The 17,646-nt window shown below is 52.6% G+C and overlaps 1 protein-coding gene across 2 annotated transcripts in view; it reads left to right on the forward strand.

The window, feature by feature from the left end:
• Positions 1-250: 250 nt before the first annotated feature.
• Positions 251-17,646, forward strand: part of SAMD11 (sterile alpha motif domain containing 11) — a 155,317-nt gene continuing 137,921 nt past the window's right edge. The window contains exons 1-2 of one of the 2 annotated variants that reach the window (XM_056864962.1): positions 251-379; positions 2,669-2,760. In XM_056864962.1, the coding sequence (XP_056720940.1) occupies positions 2,689-2,760 (72 nt within the window). In that variant the 5' untranslated portion in view covers positions 251-379; positions 2,669-2,688. The remainder of the gene's footprint in view (positions 380-2,668; positions 2,761-17,646) is intronic. The other variant, XM_056864963.1, reaches the window with a different exon arrangement.

Here is a 17,646-nt window from a genome sequence, read left to right on the forward strand (position 1 = left end):
CACCACCACCAGCAGCAGCAGCAGCAGCAGCAGCAGCAGCGCGCCTACCTGGGCTTCCAGGAGGGCGCCGCCGCCGCCGCCCACTCCCACCCGCACCCGCACTCCCACCCGCCCGTGCCGCCGGTGGCGCTGGCCGAGGAGCTGGCGCTGGAGCGCTTCTCGTCGGTGCCGGACTTCCAGCCCTTCTTCGACGGCGGCGAGCCGTGCCTGGAGGTGGAGTGCGGCGAGAACAAGGCGCTGCTGTACGTGCACAAGCTGTGCCAGGGCAGCAAGGGGCCCTCCATCCGCTACCGGGGCGAGTGGCTCACCCCCAACGAGTTCCAGTTCGTCAGCGGCAGGGAGACCGCCAAGGACTGGAAGCGCAGCATCCGCCACAAAGGTACGGCCGCACCGGGGGGGAGAAGGCGCGCCAGCCTCGCGGCACGCACCGGGCGCTCCGGCGGGGCAGGCGGCGTGGGAGCCGGAGCGGGGGTGGACTCTCCCCTCGCTCGCCTTCCGCGGCTCCAGGGAGCCACCCCGGGAAGAAGGCGCTCTTTGGAGGGGCAGGCTTCCCAGCCTCACTCTCCTCTTCGGCCGGCCTCTCTCGCCGGAAAGTGGCGGCGAGGAGCCCAAAGCACCTGGGCCGCCTTCTGGGCATGGAGTAGGGGGTCGCTGGGGATGCGGGCGTGTGGAAGAGGTAGTGGTGATTTTCCTGCGTTGTGCTGGGGGGAGGGGTTGGACTAGATGACCCTGGTGGCCCCCTCCAACTCTGTGACTCTAGTGAAGCGGTCAGTGGCGGGGCTCGGTTTCGCCTGGCCCCTGCCTGCCCTGTCGTGGAAGTTTCGGGACGGCGCTCTGTGCATGCCCGGAGACTCCCTCGCTGCCTTGCATACGGGGGCCAAAGGCTGGAGTGTTTAGCAGTCAGCTGCGCGCCTTGGGCCGATTGGCGCGGGATGTCACGGGCGGGGGCGGGGGGCGCGGGCGTTCCGGGACAGGAGCTCGGTGCGGCCGGCGGGCTGGCGAGCTTGGCTGCGCTCGCTCGCCTCCCCCGCCCGAGCGACTCGCTCTCGACCCGGCGGTGTGGGGCACCCTCGGCGCTGCGGGGGGGGGGAGGGAGAAGCATAACTCGCGACTCCCCTTTTGGAGGGGGAGGAATCGGTCTGCGCGCGGAGGAGAGGAGCGGCGGAGAGGGCGCGGAGAAGTGCCCTGCGCGCACGGCTGGGAAGTTGCGGGGCGAGGCTTTGGAGGTGCGTTTGGGGCGGGGAGGGGGTCCGGCTCCTTTCCCCGGGCTTGCAAACGCGGGGCTCGGACGTCCGGCGCTGCAACGGAGGGGCCGGGCCCGGCGCGCGTCTCGCCTCTCCACCCCCCGTCTGCTCCGGCTGGGGCGGCTCCAGCCGCCCCAGCCGGAGCAGACGGGGGGTGGAGAGGCGAGACGCGCGCCGGGCTCCTCTCCGCCGAGGATCGTCCGGTCGCCGGGGGGCGCGGAGCGGCTGCCGTCCGCCCCCTCCCCGGGGGGGACCTCTCCTTTGGCGGAGGCGTCGAGGGCGCGCCCGGTGGGTCCTCCCGCGCGGGGATCTCCCCCGGCTGCCCGCGGGGGTGGCTCCTTCTCCGCACGGAGGGAGGAGAGGGAGGGAGGGAGGGACGGAGAGAGGGGCGGGCGGCGTCTGCGGCTGGGGGGGAGTCGCTTCGGATGCTCCTGCGAATTGGAAACCGGGACGCCGGCGCGCCAGCCGCGCAGTCCGGAGCTGCCGCCGCGCCGAGGCAGGCAGGTGGGTGGGTGGCGGCGGGAGGGGCGACCTCTTTCTCCCCCCCTTTCCCTTAACGACCCCCCTCCCTAAATCACTCCCCAGCCCTGGATCCGCTTAGCCCCAGCCCGGTGGGGGAGGCGGGGGGGCGGGAGAAGCCCCCTCGACGTGCCGTTAGAAGCGCACTGGCCGTGCCGCGGGTCCGAGGGGGCCATTAGGAGGTGATTGACACCTGCCCCGCTTTATTGATCGCGGGGGGGGGGGAAGGAGGGCGGGCTGCGGCGCTAATGATGCCCCCCCCGCTCTCCCTCCCTGCTGGCTGCCCTCTGGGGAGGGCCGATGCTCGAGGCCGGCAGAAGAGTTTGCAGCGGGCGCGGAGGCGGCTGCTCGCCTCCCTTTTGGCTTTGGCTTTTCTCCTCTCCTTTTTACAGCGAGGGGGATGGTGAATCGCCGGCGGCGGCTTCTTTCACAGTGGGGGGGGGGGTGAGGGCTGTCGCCAGGCAGGGTCTTCGGACTCCGGAGCATCTCCTCTGCTCGGGGGTCGCCGGCCATTCATCTTCCCAGCCTGGCCGGGGTCTTTAACAAGGTTAGATGGGGGGTAATTCACAGTGGGTAGCCGTGTTAGTCTGTCTGCAGTAGTAGAAAAGAGCAAGAGCCCGGGAGCACCTTAAAGACTAACAAAAATATTTTCTGGCAGGGTATGAGCTTTCGTGAGCTACAGCTCACTTCTTCAGATACAGCTAGAAAGATGGGGAGCTAATTGAGAGCTGCCCCCCTCTCCCTTTCATCATTTCCAGGGGGTGGAAGTTCAATTAAGGTACCAGTCAGGGCTCTGGAGAGGAGAGGGGCATGGGGAGGGGGGAGGTCTTTTTTTGGGCTCAAAACAAGGCAAGTTACAACATCTCTTCTCTTTTCTCTCCTTCTCTCGCATTGTCTGCATCCAGGAAAAAGTTTGAAGACTCTTATGTCCAAAGGAATCTTACAGGTACATCCTCCAATCTGTGATTGCCCTGGGTGTCGAATTTCGTCTCCAGTGGTAAGATTATTGTTAAAACCAAAACCAAAAACTAATAATTCTGTTTTTAATTAAGTTCCTGTCTCATTAACTTCTATTAGGATTGTGATGTGAAGGGAAGGGGGGGAACGACAGCAGCGCACGTGCCCAGGTTCAGAAAGAATCAGGGCCCTTGCAACTCTGGTCGCAGGCCAAGCGCTGTTCTAGGATAGCGGGAAGAGCTCATTTGGGAGGCTTGTGGGGGGAGAAAAATACAATTTGCCAAATGTCCATCAGCTCCTCTCATCTTCCTTCCCTTTTATCTTGTTCCGAACTGTGATGTCGTTGGCGTAGAAGAACTTGAGAATGAAATAATTAGGGAATTGTGTCACTCCAAAGACTGGTGGAATATAAACCCCATCTTAAGAAACTGGACCATTTTAAAGTATTTTTATGGTTTTGGGTTGGTTTGTTTTTTTGGGTGTTAGAAATTTTTTTCTTAAGGGCGCTTTAAAGACAAAGCTACCGTCTCAGTTGCATGTAAATGTGTGTGTGCGGGGAAGGGGGGTTGTTACAGTCAAGATAATTGAATGCAGATTAATTTTACCTCTTAACGTCTTTCTAAACCAACCTGTCGTACTCTTAAGTAAGGATGGTGGAAGGGAAGGTTTGCCGATAGGCGGATTTCTAATTCATGTTGGATACCGGGAGTACAGACTGAATCAGAATTCCAGGTTCTTTAGCACAGAGAGGACATGATGTGAGTACTGAGTGGTAGGATTGTCCAGCTGCTTGTCTAAGAACCTTTTGAGACTTGTATGATGTCGCGGTCTTCCTGGAAAAGAGGTCACCCATGCTGTTGTATGTATTCGCACAGAAACATTTGAAAATATGGTTATAGAGGCATTAAATTATGCATGAAATTCATTGGCCGGCGGTTGCAGATGATTCCTGTGGTTCCTGACATCTACAAGGGAACTGATTATTTTTGAAACATTTGCCTGGATGGCTTAGGCTAGCCTGATGCCGTCAGATCTCGGAGGCTATATAGGGTCGGCCCTGGATCCTACTTGGACAGGAGACCACCGAGCAAGTCCAGGGTCCCTGTGTAGAGGCGGGCATTGGCAAACCACCTCTGTTGGTCTGCCGTGACCTGGATGGCCCAGGTCAGCCTGATCTTGTCAAATCTCCGAAGTCAAGCAGGGCCGGCCTTGGTTAGTGCTTGGGTGGGAGACCCCAGGGTCGCCAAGCAAACCATCTCTGTTCATCTCTTGGCTTGAAATCTGTCTGGGGTTTGCTATGGCCATTTATGCTTGGTAATTAGCGTGTTCCAAGCTGAATTGCCCCGCATATTTTTTTTTAGTTTTTCACAGTGAACCGTCGTTCAGGAAGTGACTGTGAAGCCCGCGCATACCCGCTTTGCATTACTTAAGAGCCCCTTTCACATGACCTTTTGTCTTTGCTTCGCCCCCACACTGAAGAATCCCCTCAAGGAAGCATGCAAAACAACAGCTGCGGGTTAGCGATGCAAACGGTGGTTGGCTAGTTGAAGGAACAGAAGAGCAGGCGAGTGTGTGTGTGTGGGGGTGGAATTTCTCCTTTTGCGTTGGGATCGTGAATAGTCATTTTAAAGGTCGTATATAAAAAAAAGCTTTGCGCGAGCTTCAAAATTGACCCTGCGTAAATGGCCTATAAGTTGGCTGTGACTTCACAGCGCTTTCCACCACCACGCCAGAGCAGGAGTTCTGTTTGTGTTAGCGTGCTCGGAAAGATTCTGCCTTCCTCCAAAGGGGGAAAAAAACCCGTCAAAGTGGTTTGGCACTGTTTTTAAGTAAACAAAGTAGTCGTCTCTTAAGAGAGGAATACAGTAAACGGCAAGGACGGCTCCGCTTTCTCGTTGTTGGGCGTGAGTGGAAGCTGACACAGGCTGAAGAACCTGGCCGTGGGTTCGGCTCGTGTTGGCAAGTGGCAGTTTGCCCCAGAGGCCCCGACGCTGTCATGGAAACCTCCGGGTTGGTTCCCCCATTTCCCAGTGGAAAAGGTACCCAGCAGCCACGCAAGGGGACCTATACTGTCTTGTTGGAGACAGTCTGGGAGTCCCGGGCTGGGATCCCCAAACTCCCATGGAAGCTTGCTGGGTGACCTTGGTGGCTAGCCACACTCGGACTACCTCAAAGGGTTGTTGTGAGGATAAAATAGAGGAAAATGATGTGAGCTGCTCTGGATCCCCATTGGGGAGAAAAGCGGGGGGTATAAATGGTATAAATTATAAATAAACAAAACGGAGCCACTGATGATGTCTAAAATCGGGTCTCACATGAACAACTTGGTGCTTCAGTACTGAGAGCCAGTGTGGTGTAGTGGTTAAGAGCTGCGGACTCTGATCTGGAGAACCGGGTTGGTTTCCCCACTCCTACACATGAAGCCTGCTGGGTGACCTTGGGCTAGTCACAGCTCCCTCCAAACTCTCTCAGCACCACCTACCTCACAAGGTGTCTGTTGTGGGGAAAGGAAGGGAAGGAGATTGTAAGCTGGTTCGATGTTCCTTAAAAAGGTAGAGAAAGTTGGCATATAAAAAAATCAACTCTTCTTCTAAACAAAAACCAGGCAGAGCAATGCCCCCTCCGCAAATCAGAACTGTGTTGCACAAGGTTCTCTGGGGCAACTTGACCCTCTCTGTGATGCCCCCCCCTTCCAGTCTGGTATTTGACGTAGCAGAGATCAGCAGATGTGCCTATGGCGTTTAGGGACCGGGCAGGCAGAACGGGTCTCGCAGCCTCTGTGCTGATGGAAAGTCCCGTCAAGTTGGAGTTGACTTATGGCCACCCCGTAGGGTTATCGAGGCAAGAGACGTTGAGAGGTGGTTTACTATTGCCTGCTTCTGCGTAGCGACCCTGGACTTCCTTGGTGGTATCCCATCTAAGTACTAACCAGGGCTGACCCTGCTTAGCTTCTGAGGTCTGATGAGATTGGACTAGCCTGGCCCATCCAGGTCAGGGGACCTCTGGCAGGAACGCAGAATTAAAATGAGGCGGCAGTGGGAGGGGAGCCCTTCCAGTGAATTGCTTGCCTATTTCACCATCCTGTTGATTTCCCATCTCCCTTCTCCCACCCAGAGCTCTCTAAGGGAAGGACTATAAAGCTACTTCTGACGTAGATACGGTAGTTATTCCAAATTGTTAGTTGAAAATAATTGAAAGGCCATTTTTGCATGGTAATTAGTAGCGCATTCCAGGCTGAATTGGCCCGCAGATTTTTTTGAATTTTGCACGCTGGTACAGACCTGCTTCGCATTACAAAAGAGCCCACTTGACGCGATCTTTTGTCTTTGCTCTGCCGCTGCTGCTGCTGCGAAGAATAACCAGAGGGAACCATGCAAAACAACAGCTGTGCACATGCTAATGGCTATGCAAACGAACGAAGCTGCTGCACTCGTCTTGTTAGTGGCTTCCTAGAGGCACCTGGTTGGCCACTGTGTGAACAGACTGCTGGACCTGATGGGCCCTGGTCTGATCCAGCAGGGCCTTTCTTATGTTCTTATGTTCTTATGAGCAGGCGAGTGGGGGGTGGGTGGGATTTCTACTTTTGCCTTGGACCGTGAATAGGCATTTTTAAAGTCGCATTTTTAAAAAGAGCTTTGAACGAGCTTCACAATTGACCATGCATAAATGGCCAAAGAGTTGAACTCCTTCGAAGGGTGACTACCTGGAAACGCAAGTGAAACACCGAGATATTCTCTGTTTGTTTTAAAGCAACAGCATGATAGTTTTGGAGTCCAGGAAATGCGATTCGCCTTGGCTTGTGACTTTAGCCGGTTTCTCCTTTTGCCTTCTCCTTAAAACAGAGATGTTTGGAAGTAATGTGCTGTTTTGCTGGTTTGGGCCCTAATAATGGCAAACGAGAAAGTAATTGGAGGCATAATGGATGCAGGTTTTCTCGAGATGGCAATCCTGTGAGGTTGAAAAAATGCCAGATTCATTTCAGCGGCAACACGTTTTCCAGTTGCGCTCTGTGATTGAAATAAAATTCTCTATGTGAATGTACAATTTACATATAAATGCAGGTTTGAATGGAATATTTGTCTTTTTGGGCCAAAAAAGGAGAGCTTTCAACAGCAGCCTCGCAGACTCGTCATAAGAATAAATATTGGCAATTTTACGATACACGGTGGTTTTGTGGGGACATCTTAGGTTCCAGATCAGTACCAGTACAAGGCTGTCCGACGGAGGCAATTTTGTGTGGTTTGTATTCAGCGAGATGTTGATGTGGATCTAAGCGAGGGGGCCCTTCATGGCCCATTTTTGAGGACCGTCTGCCAAGAATATCAGTGCGCAAACTGATAGCCAACCTGTCAAGTAGTACAACAGCCCAGATGCAGGGAAGCTGAGATGTGTGTGTGTTTGTGTAAAGATGTCCATACTCCTAAGAAAGCACCTATGTGCCTGCAAAGGGCCTTATGACTCTTCAATAAGGGGATTCAGTTGGGCTGTCCATAATAAAGTGGGGAGAAGGGAGGCCATGAATAAATTTCCACCACAGTTTGCAGCTGGAATACTCTCTCCCCCCACTTGCTTCCCCTTCAGCTGAATTAGAAATCAAATACACAACTGCCACTTCGTTTTATTTGCAGTGCAAAAAAGTTTGCTGGTGTTGCTTTTCTCCCTAATGGGGACCCAGAGTGAAGTATAACATCATTCTCCCTTTCGACCTCGCAAGAACCCTGCAAAGTAGGCTGAGAGAGAAACACTCGTCCGAGTTCACCCAGTGAGCTTCCATGGCACAATGGGGAACACAGGTCCCCTAAATCCTACTTGTGGATACTCTTTAACTGCTATACCATGCTGACTGTCAAAATGTGCTGATACTTTTAAATAAGTTCAGCTTCCTTAGTTCCTGGAGGGCAAGCAGGGGTTAGTGTTTTGGGGTTTTTTTGCCATCAAGTCACAGCTGATGTTTGGCGACCCCCCCCCCAAGTAGGGTTTTCAAGGCAAGAGACCTTCAGAGGTGGTTTGCCGTTGCCTTGCCTCTGCTTTACAACCCTGGTATTCCTTGGAGGTTGCCCATCCAAATTCCAACCAGGGCCGACCCAGCTTCTGAGATCGGAGGAGATCAGGCTAGCCTAGGCTATTCAGGTCAGGGCAGATGTTAGGTAAAAAGGTAAAAGTAGTCAGTCCCCTGTGCAAGCACTGGGCCATTCCTGACCCATGGGGGGATGTCACATCCCGATGTTTACTCGGCAGACTATGTTTACGGAGTGGTTTGCCATTACCTTCCCCAGTCGTCTACACTTAACCCCCAGCAAGCTGGGTACTGTTTGGGGCAGGGCAATGGCTCAGTGGCAGAGCCTCTGCTTGGCATGCAGAAAGTCCCAGGTTCAATCCCCGGCATCTCCAGTTAAAGGGACTAGGCAGGTAGGTGATGTGAAAGACCTCTGCCTGAGACCCTGGAGAGCCGCTGCCGGTCTGAGTAGACAATACTGACTTTGATGGACCGAGGGTCTGATTCAGTATAAGGCAGCTTCATGTGTTCATATGTGCTCATTTCACCCACCTCGGAAGGATGGAAGGCTGAGTCAACCTTGAGCCGGCTACCTGAAACCGACTTCCGTCGGGATCGAACTCAGGTCGTGAGCAGAGCTTTTGACTGCAGTACTGCAGCAGTTGCCCCATATTTAATTCCTTCTCTAGAGACTGTGGTGTTCAATCGCTGCTGCAGGATGTAAAGCGTCTCCCTGCTGTTAGGAGGAAGGGTGCAGCTCCCTTACTAAAGCAGGATTTGCGTGTGCGTGCAGGGCTTTGGATCTAGGCCATTATCTTTTACTGTTTAACTTCTGCCGGAAGGTTATCTTGATGGTTTTTGCGATAGACTTTTCAAAAGCGAGGAAATGTTTAACTAGTCAAGTATTCTCATTGGAGCCCGTCCACCCAACGTGGTCTCCTCCCTGCCCTTTCAAAATGTTGTTGTGGCCATAACTTTTGGTTCCTTTCTCGGAATAGTAAACGCGGCAAGGCCCAAAGAACAATGGCCAGCCTGCGAGGCCACCGATACAATCTCCCAGCCAAGGCAGCTACGCCCCAGTGCGCCCCGACTGCCGCTGAGCAGTTAACCCTGCCTGCCAAAGGGGCCTGGGCAGCTCTGCGGTTCAGACCTCCTTGGGTTTTCCTCTCATGGAGGATGAGGGAGAGGTACCCTCCAGCTAGGAAGCGGAAGCTGTTATCTGGGGAATGGGCATCCACTGCAAGGGTTGAAGAAGAAGAACCAGCGGGTTGAAATTAAATCAAAAGAGTTTCTGTAGACATTAGGAAGAATTTTCTAACAGTCAGAGCGGTTCCTCAGTGGAACAGGCTTCCTCGGGAGGTGGTAAGCTCTCCTTCCCTGGAGGTTTTTAAGCAGAGGCTAGATGGCCATCTGTCAGCAATGCTGATTCTGTGACCTTAGGCAGATGATGAGAGGGAGGGCATCTTGGCCATTTTCTGGGCAAGGAGTAGGGGTCATTGGGTGTGTGGGGAGGACGTAGTTGTGAATTTCTTGCGTTGTGCAGGGGGTTGAACTAGATGACCCTGGTGGTCCCTTCCAACTCTATGATTTGATGATTCTAAGAAGAAGAGTTGGCTTTTATATGCCGACTTTCTCTCCCACTTAAGGAAGAATCATACCGGCTTACAATCCCCTTCCTTTCCCCTTCCCACAACATACACCCTGTGAGGTAGGTGAGGCTCAGAGAGCTCTAACAGAGCTGTGACTAGCCCAAGGTCACCCAGCTGGTTTCACATAGAGGAGTGGGGAAACAAATCCAGTTCACCAGATTAGCCTCTTCTTCTCATGTGGAGGAATGGGGAATCGAACCTGGTTCTCCAGATCAGAGTCCACCACTCCAAACCACCGCTCTTAACCACTACACCACGCTAGATTCCACTACGTCCTGACCCCACAGTGGGTCCCGAAGCCAGTGAACGTGGGCCTCAGGCATTTGCGGCTTTATAGATTTGTGCATGCCAAGGAAAGGTTGGGAACTGCTGAACCAGAACGTCATCTGGCCATATATAGAGCAATGCACTTGGCCAGTTCTGTTGGTAGTGTTACACCTAACCGTGCCATTTACGGTCATGCCACTTCTTTGGGGAAAAAAGAAAAGAAGCAAGATTGCATGATAAAGAATACCTCTGAGGATGTGCAGAGTATCTTTCCCTTTCAACCGAGCAATAAAATGAAGGAACGTTGCTCCAGTTCATAGCAGGTGGCGTGGCACCCTGGTACACCCTAGCGCCCGAAATTTTATTTTTTAACAACGAAGCCCTCCGCACCCCACCTCCCATGACTGCGTTCTGAACACACGTGGAACAAACATAATTTTTTGGGAGGCGACATGTAAAGCTTACGGTAGTGCTTTTCTACCACTCCTAAAACTGTCGCCAATTCCCCCATTCCGCTTTACTACTGTTTCCTGTCTGTCTTCTAGTTGCCCTTTGTTTCCAGGCCTGAGGCTGTACATGTTTCCTACGGAGTAAGGCCCACTTACTCTCTGGTTAAGTGCGCCTGAGTTTGCAGCCTGCGAGTTGTCAAGTGGCACTAATCACTCCCCGAAGAAGCCCTGTTGTAGTAAATGGGATTGCTTGGACTGTAAATACAGGTCCAGGATTATTACAAACGCCTGCTCCCATACTTGTTGATAGTCAAGCCCATCTTTTTTTTTTTTAATTAGGCAGTGAGGGCGGGTGGTTGATGGATAAATCACTCTGCCGACCCTGCGGAGCAGTGGTTGCCAACCTTTTCTCACTTGCGTACCCCTTGGCAGCCCATTTCCATAAATTGTACCCCTCGTATTACCAAAACGTTTGTTAATAATATAGTTGCTGTTTTTTCAAATGTTTTTCCCCTGACATTGTTCCATTCCCCCCCCCCGTGTACCCTAAATGTCCTGGTTGGTACCCCTGGGAGGTATGTGTACCCCTGGGAGGGAACCGCCGCTGCAGAGCCCGGCCCGGCCGAGGGCGACCGAAATCTGCGGCCCGGCATCCTTGTTCCTGCAGGGATTAAATTTAATTTATCCAGGCCCTCCCCACTCCCTCCCCCTCGTGTCAAATCAAATTTGTAGTGTCAGGGGCTTTAATCAACTTCAGCGAACGGTTAGAGACCACGTCAGCCACCCAGAAAAGGGGGGGGCGGTTGCGGTGGGAGGAATTGATTTGAAGAGGAAATTGCATCTGGCGATAGACTGAGTTTGGAAATCAGCTCGGCAGGAAACTGGGCCCAACCGCATCTTGTGCCTAAAGCTTTCTTTTTGCAGCCGAATTTTTTTTTAATTAAGCCTTGGTAGGAAAATCTGTGTTCTGGATAAGTTTCCATCCTTTGTGCAGGGCTGCTGAGAATGAAATTGGTTTGTGCTGCGTTTTGCTAGTGAATGGCCCGTCCTTCCTATAAGAACAAACGGGAGTGCCTTTAGACCGAGTTAGCCTGTTGGCTCATATGGGTCAGTATTTTCCGCAGGGTTTGGGGCACCTGTTATTGGCAGGGTACACTAAGTACGCAGAGAAGGGTCAGACTCTCTTGATTCAACATAAAGTTGCCTTTATTGAGGGAGCTACGTTTTAGGATCGGAAAGCTGAGAGACAGAAGCCTCTAGCTGTCTCACTGGCTAAGGAGGGAGAGAGAGGGTAGAAATGACTTCTGAGAAGGAGGCAAGAGAAGGTCGGGCCAGAACCAACGGGTTGAAATTAAATCGAAAGAGTTTCTGTCTAGACGTTACAAGAATTTTCTAACAGAGCGGTTCCTCAGTGGAACAGGCTTCCTCGGGAGGTGGTCAGCTCTCCTTCCCTGGAGGTTTTTAAGAAGAGGTTAGATGGCCATCTGTCATCAATGTTGATTCTTTGACCTTAGGCAGATGATGAGAGGGAGGGCACCTTGGCCATCTTCTGGACATGGAGTAGGGGTCACTGGGGATGTAGGGGGGAGGTAGCTGTGAATTTCCTGCATTGTGCCAGGGGTTGGACTAGATGACCCTGGTGGTCCCAACTCTGTGATTCTATGTGAGAAAAGGGTGGAAACGTACAGCCTTACCTAGCTGACCACGTGCCCGCCCCCCTGCTGGGTCTTCTCAGTTCCTTTGTACGCTAGACATTGCAACTCTTCCAACACCTGTGTCACTTTCACGGGTCCAGAGATTGAATCTGGACTTCTGCCTGTCGAGCAAATGCTCTGCTACTGAGCCTCTGCCATCAACCTTCTCCACCAAGGTCTGTAAGAAGAAGAGTTGGTTTTTATATGCCGACTTTCTCTACCACTTAAGGAAGAATCAAACCTGCTTACGCTCCTCTTCCCCTCCCCACAACAGACACCCTGTGAGGTGGGTGGGGCTGAGAGAGCTCTAAGAGAGCTGTGACTAGCCCAAGGTCACCCAGCTGAGGCTGTCGTATTTTGGTCACATTATGAGAAGACAAGAGTCACTAGAAAAGACAGTCATGCTAGGAAAAGTTGAGGGCAGCAGGAAAAGAGGAAGACCCAACAAGAGATGGATGGACTCCATCAAGGAAGCCTCCGCCCTCAATGTGCAAGATCTGAGCAAGGCTGTCAAAAGACAGGACATTTTGGAGGAAATTGATTCATAGGGTCGCCATGAGTCGGAAGCGACCTGATGGCACTTAACACACACAAAGCGTTTCTCATGCATGGGTCCACGCGTCAAACAACGTCCCTGTAAAGTAGGCCAGCGGTACCCCCATACTGAAGACAAGTGAGCATATGGCTCTTGGCTACTTTTGTGCCAGCTCCATTCTGCCCCTCCCCCCCCCCAGCACGACAATTGGGGCTGTTCTTCGAGCCGTTCATCTCTACATCTCCGTGCTGCACGGGCGGGGCCGTGGCTCAGTGGTAGAGCATCTGCTTGGCATGCAGAAGGTCCCAGGTTCAATCCCCGGCAGCTCCAGTTAAAGGGACTAGGCAGGTAGGGGATGTGAAAGACCCCTGCCTGAGACCCTGGAGAGCCGCTGCCGGTCTGAGTAGACAATACTGACTTTGATGGACCGAGGGTCTGATTCAGTAGAAGGCGGCTTCATGTGTTCGTGTGAGGCTGCAGGTGTTTGGCATCTGTCTCTGGCACAGCTGTCAGCAGCCAGAAAGAAAACACCGAGCGGTGGAGGCCTCCGTCTGCATTTCTCATCATTGCGCATCTTGCTTTTGAACAGCTGGCTGTGGAAAAGCGGGGCGTGTGTGTTCGGGGTTGCTGGACGTGCACTCTGCCTTTGTTCACTCGCCCTCTCTTAGGGGACTGAGTTCAAATTAGGGCCAGCTCTCAAATGATGTGTTTTGTTTTTGCGCATGTGGTGATTCTTGGCTGCTAAGATTCGAGTCCAGTAGCACCCTAGAGGCCAACAAGATTTTCAGAGTATGAGCTTTCGAGAGTCAAAGCTCCCGCCCCGAAAACCTCGTTGGTCTCTTAGGTGCTGCAAACCTGGTTCTCCAGATTAGAGTCCGCCGCTTATGTGTAGGAGTGGGGAAACAAACCCGGCTCTCCAGATTAGAGTCTGCTGCTCATATGGCGGAGTGGGGAAACAAACCCGGTTCACCGGATTAGAGTCCGCCGCTTACGTGTAGGAGTGGGGAAACAAACCCGGCTCTCCAGATTAGAGTCCGCTGCTCATATGGAGGAGTGGGGGGAAAAACCCGGATAAGAGCCCGCCACTTATGTGTAGGAGTGGGGAAGCAAACCCGGCTCTCCAGATTAGAGTCCGCTGCTCATATGGCGGAGTGGGGAAACAAACCCGGTTCACCGGATTAGAGTGCACCGCTCCTAACCACTCTGTTGGCTGGAGATCAGTTGTAATAGCAGGAGATCTCCAGCTACTACCTGGAGGCTGGCAACCCTAACCCTCGAACCAGCAGAGTACGAGGGGGGACTCTCATCTGCTGCAAGCTGAAGTCGGAAAGAAATCCGAGCTGGCGCGATCTCTTTTCCTCTCCCCTCCCCGCCACATGTGAATCCGTCCCCCGACAGGTTCACGTGCGCTGAAGAGCGTTCGGAGCCAGCGCCTGCAGCGCATCCTCGGAGCAGCAGCCACGTCTCGCCCGCGCCTGCCTGCCTGCCTCCTCCAGCGGAGCATGTCTCCCCCTCCTCGCCTCCCGCTCCTTCCCTCCGCCGCCGCCACATCAATCAAGAGGCGCAGCCGAGCGAGCCCACCCGGCGGCCGGCTGGCTAATCGGGCAGAAGGGTGCTGCGCAGAGGAGGAGGCGGGCAGGCCTGCGGGCTGGCAGGGAGGTCACGGTGGGGCCAGGCGCTGCAGAACCCAAGCCGGGCGGGCCACCCGCTCTCCCGACCCAGCCAGGCGGGCTGGCAACACACCTGGGGAGGGAGGGCGCACGTGTACATCCCCCTTTCCGCCTTTCACACGTGCGCTCCTGACGGAAAGGCTGCCAAGCGCGGTTAAGGGTGGGCTGGCTCCTGCACGGGTTGGACCGCCTGCCTGCGGACTGAGCCAGTTTTAAGATTTGCCCCAGTTCTATTCCCGGCTGCAACCCCCCACCCCACCCCCAAGTAATTTCAGTACAGCTTCACAATGCGGCGCTTAAAGCAAATATAAATGACCTGCAGCAGGGCGCTTTTAACCACTATCCCCCCTACCAGAAGAGAAGATTGACAGAAGAGCGGCTTTCACAAATTATACCATTACTGTTAGTTCATCGATTTTTCTTTATTTATTTTTGTTTCCTTTCTTGGGTGGCGAAATGGAAATAGGCTACGTTAACCAGAACGTTAATGCTGTTTAAGAATGGCTTGCTTATGCCCTCTGATATGTACCCACCTGATGGTATCAAGTGACCATCCTCAACCCAGGCTGTGAAGGCTTTCTTAGGTCCAAGCTAGACGGGGTTGCCAGCTCTGGGTTGGGAAAGACCTGGAGATTTGGGGGGCGGAGCCTGGGGAGGGCGGGGTTTGGAGAGGGGAGGGACCTTAGCAGGGTATAATGCTGTAGAGTCCATCCTTCAAAGCAGCCATTTACTCCAGGGGAACTGATCTTGGTTGTCTGGAGATCAACTGGAATAGCGGGAGATCTCCAGGTGCCACCTGGAGGTTGGCAACCCTAGGTGGAAGGGATGCCTTTCGAGTACACTTGCCCATCTATTTTTAACAGCAAATCCCAGTCAGATCCAGAAGGGGGAGGGAGGGTTGCTTGGGTTCCCTCCCCATTTACCGGGCTGCGGGGTGGGGGGGGAGAGAAAAGGTTAGCAACTCTGGCTTGGACCTCAGGAGGGGAGGGGGCTCAGCAGTTATGTGATGTCACTCTAGAACCTTGATTTTCCTGGTCTCTATGGTATGCCACAGAGTCTGCCCTCTGAAGCTGCCGGTTCCTCCGAGGGAACCAATCTCGGTATTCTGAAGATTACTTGTAATTCCAGGAGAGGTCCAGAACCTCCCCTTGAGATTGGTAACCTGAAAGGTGTAGGTACCACATCTGTTACCTGTACAGTTGGAGGAAATAGCATCTCCGGGTGAGGAGGGGGGAAATTAAGATTCTGAAAATGGTCGTGCTGGGGAAAGGGCTATAATTCTAAAACTAATCTGGGGGCACCCTGAGGTTGCTTTATGCAGTAAAAACGCACACACACACACAGATTTCCCTCTTCTCCAATATCCCATCACCACATTTGGTTTGACCCTTAAAGCGGCAATCCTAAACAGAGTTACACCCTTCTAAGCCCATTAAGGAGGGCAGAACTCCATTTAAAAAAGGTTAAGGTCCCCTGTGCAAGCATTCCTGACCCATGGGGTGACGTCACATTCCCACGTTTCCTAGGCAGACTTTGTGTGTAGGGTGGTTCGCCAGTGCCTTCCCTTTACCCCCAGCAAGCAGGGTACTCATTTTACCAACCTCGGAAGGATGGAAGGCTGAGTCGACCTTCAGCCGGCTACCTGAAACCGAATTCCGTTGGAATCGAACTCAGGTCGTGAGCAGAGCTTGGACTGCAGTACTGCAGCTTACCACTCTGCGCCATGGGGCTCTTCAGAACTCCGTTTAGGATTGCACTATTAGTGTCACTCATGAAAACATTCAGCAGAGCCTCACGTGACTCCACAATCCTAAATCACAATTAAAGCCAGCAGGATTTTTGGTGCCCCCCACCCAGCATCTTTTAACATAAACCTCTTCTAAACCTAGCAGCCTTAATCCAACTGAAGTTAGTGGTGAGGAAGGGCCGCGGCGCAAAGTTAGGAAGTGAGTCCCACAGAACCCAGTGCGTGGAATTGGGCTGCCCAATCAATTAGTCCGAGAGATTTAACTTGTCCCATTAGTTTCAGTGGGATTTAATTGCAACTAACTTTGCCCTGGGTGGCCCAGGCTAGCTTGATCTCATCAGATCTTGGAGCTAATAAGGGTTGGGCCTGGATAGTTTTTGGATGGGAGACCGCCAAGGAAGTCCAGGGTCCCTATCCCGAGACGCAATGGCAAAACCACCTCTGTGTGTCTTTTGGCCTGGCCTGGATTGCCCAGGCTAGCCCAGTCTCATCAGTCCTTGGAAGCTGAACTGGGTCAGCCCTGGTTAGTATTTGGATGGGAGACCATCAAGGAAGATCATCAGAATAGCTGAAAACATGAACATTTGGGGTGGGGGGGAAGAGGGGAATGAATCCCAACCTAGAAAACAGAAGCTGGGTACCCAAGGTTGGGTGGGATAAATAAAATATATAGATAATGAAAATATTATTTATTTAAGGCGCTATGTCAAGATAAAAATGATTTAATAAACTTTAAAACAGCAAAATGGCATTTCCTAAGGTTGATATCTATAACCACATGCTAGACACGTTTCGGCCTATTTGGCCTTCCTCAGTGGTCAATTGAAACCCATGTAAAACATAACACAAATTTACAGATATATACATATACAGAGAATATATATCAGACCAGGCATGTATATAGGTTCCATAATATATTACCAATTATACAAACATCTGGTAAGATTGTCTCAAGTTGTTATGCTGGGCTGTATATGTCTCCCATATAAAATGTGTGCAATTATCAATCTGGTAAAACAATTTTCATGAGACCATCAAGGAAGTCCAGGGTTGTGATGCAGAGGCAGGAAAGGGCAAACCACCTCAGTCCATCTCTTGCCTTGAAAACCCTACAGGGTCTCCATAAGTTGGCTATGACTTGATGGCGCTTTCTACCCCCAACCTAGCTGCTTTGGGCCTGTTGTGATGGCAGTACAGCAGGTTCTGTTGGCTGCGTGGTCTGCCTGGGTTTGGAGAGCTCCTTTACTTACCGAAAGCGACCCCCTGCGTCTGCCACTTTATCCCCAAGGACCTTTAGCGTTGCTCGCCGTGCGCTCCTTTATGTGTCCCTTCGTGCCGCTTTGAATCGGCGTTTATTCTGGTACGTTGAGTTTGATTTATTGGGAGTCATCGTAATTGCACCCTTTGGAAATCTCAGTGTTTAATGAACATGTGTGCACGAGGGCTCTGTGGGATTTCGGGGGGCAGGCGAAGGGACCGGTACGGCTGGCTGGCATTCAAATCTATCCAGACCCTCATCTTGTTCTTTCCGCCATAAGACGTGTGGTTTGTGTGCCACATTATGGGGATTAACTGGCAGTGGCTTTGGGGCAAGGGTTCCTTCCAACTCTCTAATTCTGTAAAAACCCATCTGCGTGACTTTGGGAGTTGTTACAATCGCTTGTTCCAATTTAGTTAACTCTCAGCGGGGATGTCTTGTCCTCGCGTTGGATATGTTTAGAATGTGCTAAAAGTGGGATTCCCATCTGCTTGTAAACTCACAGATAGACTTTTCATTATTATTAAGTCGGGGGGGAGATGTTCAAAGGCATGAGGGGTAGGGATTGACATGGGAGGGGAATTTAAGGGAAACAAGCGGGAATATGTTACATGTTATGAAAGTGTCACATCTCTAGAATTTTTTTCAAATGCATGTCTGT

This window comes from Euleptes europaea, chromosome 19 (genome assembly GCF_029931775.1).
Source record: "Euleptes europaea isolate rEulEur1 chromosome 19, rEulEur1.hap1, whole genome shotgun sequence".
In the NCBI taxonomy this organism is placed as follows: Eukaryota; Metazoa; Chordata; class Lepidosauria; order Squamata; family Sphaerodactylidae; genus Euleptes; species Euleptes europaea.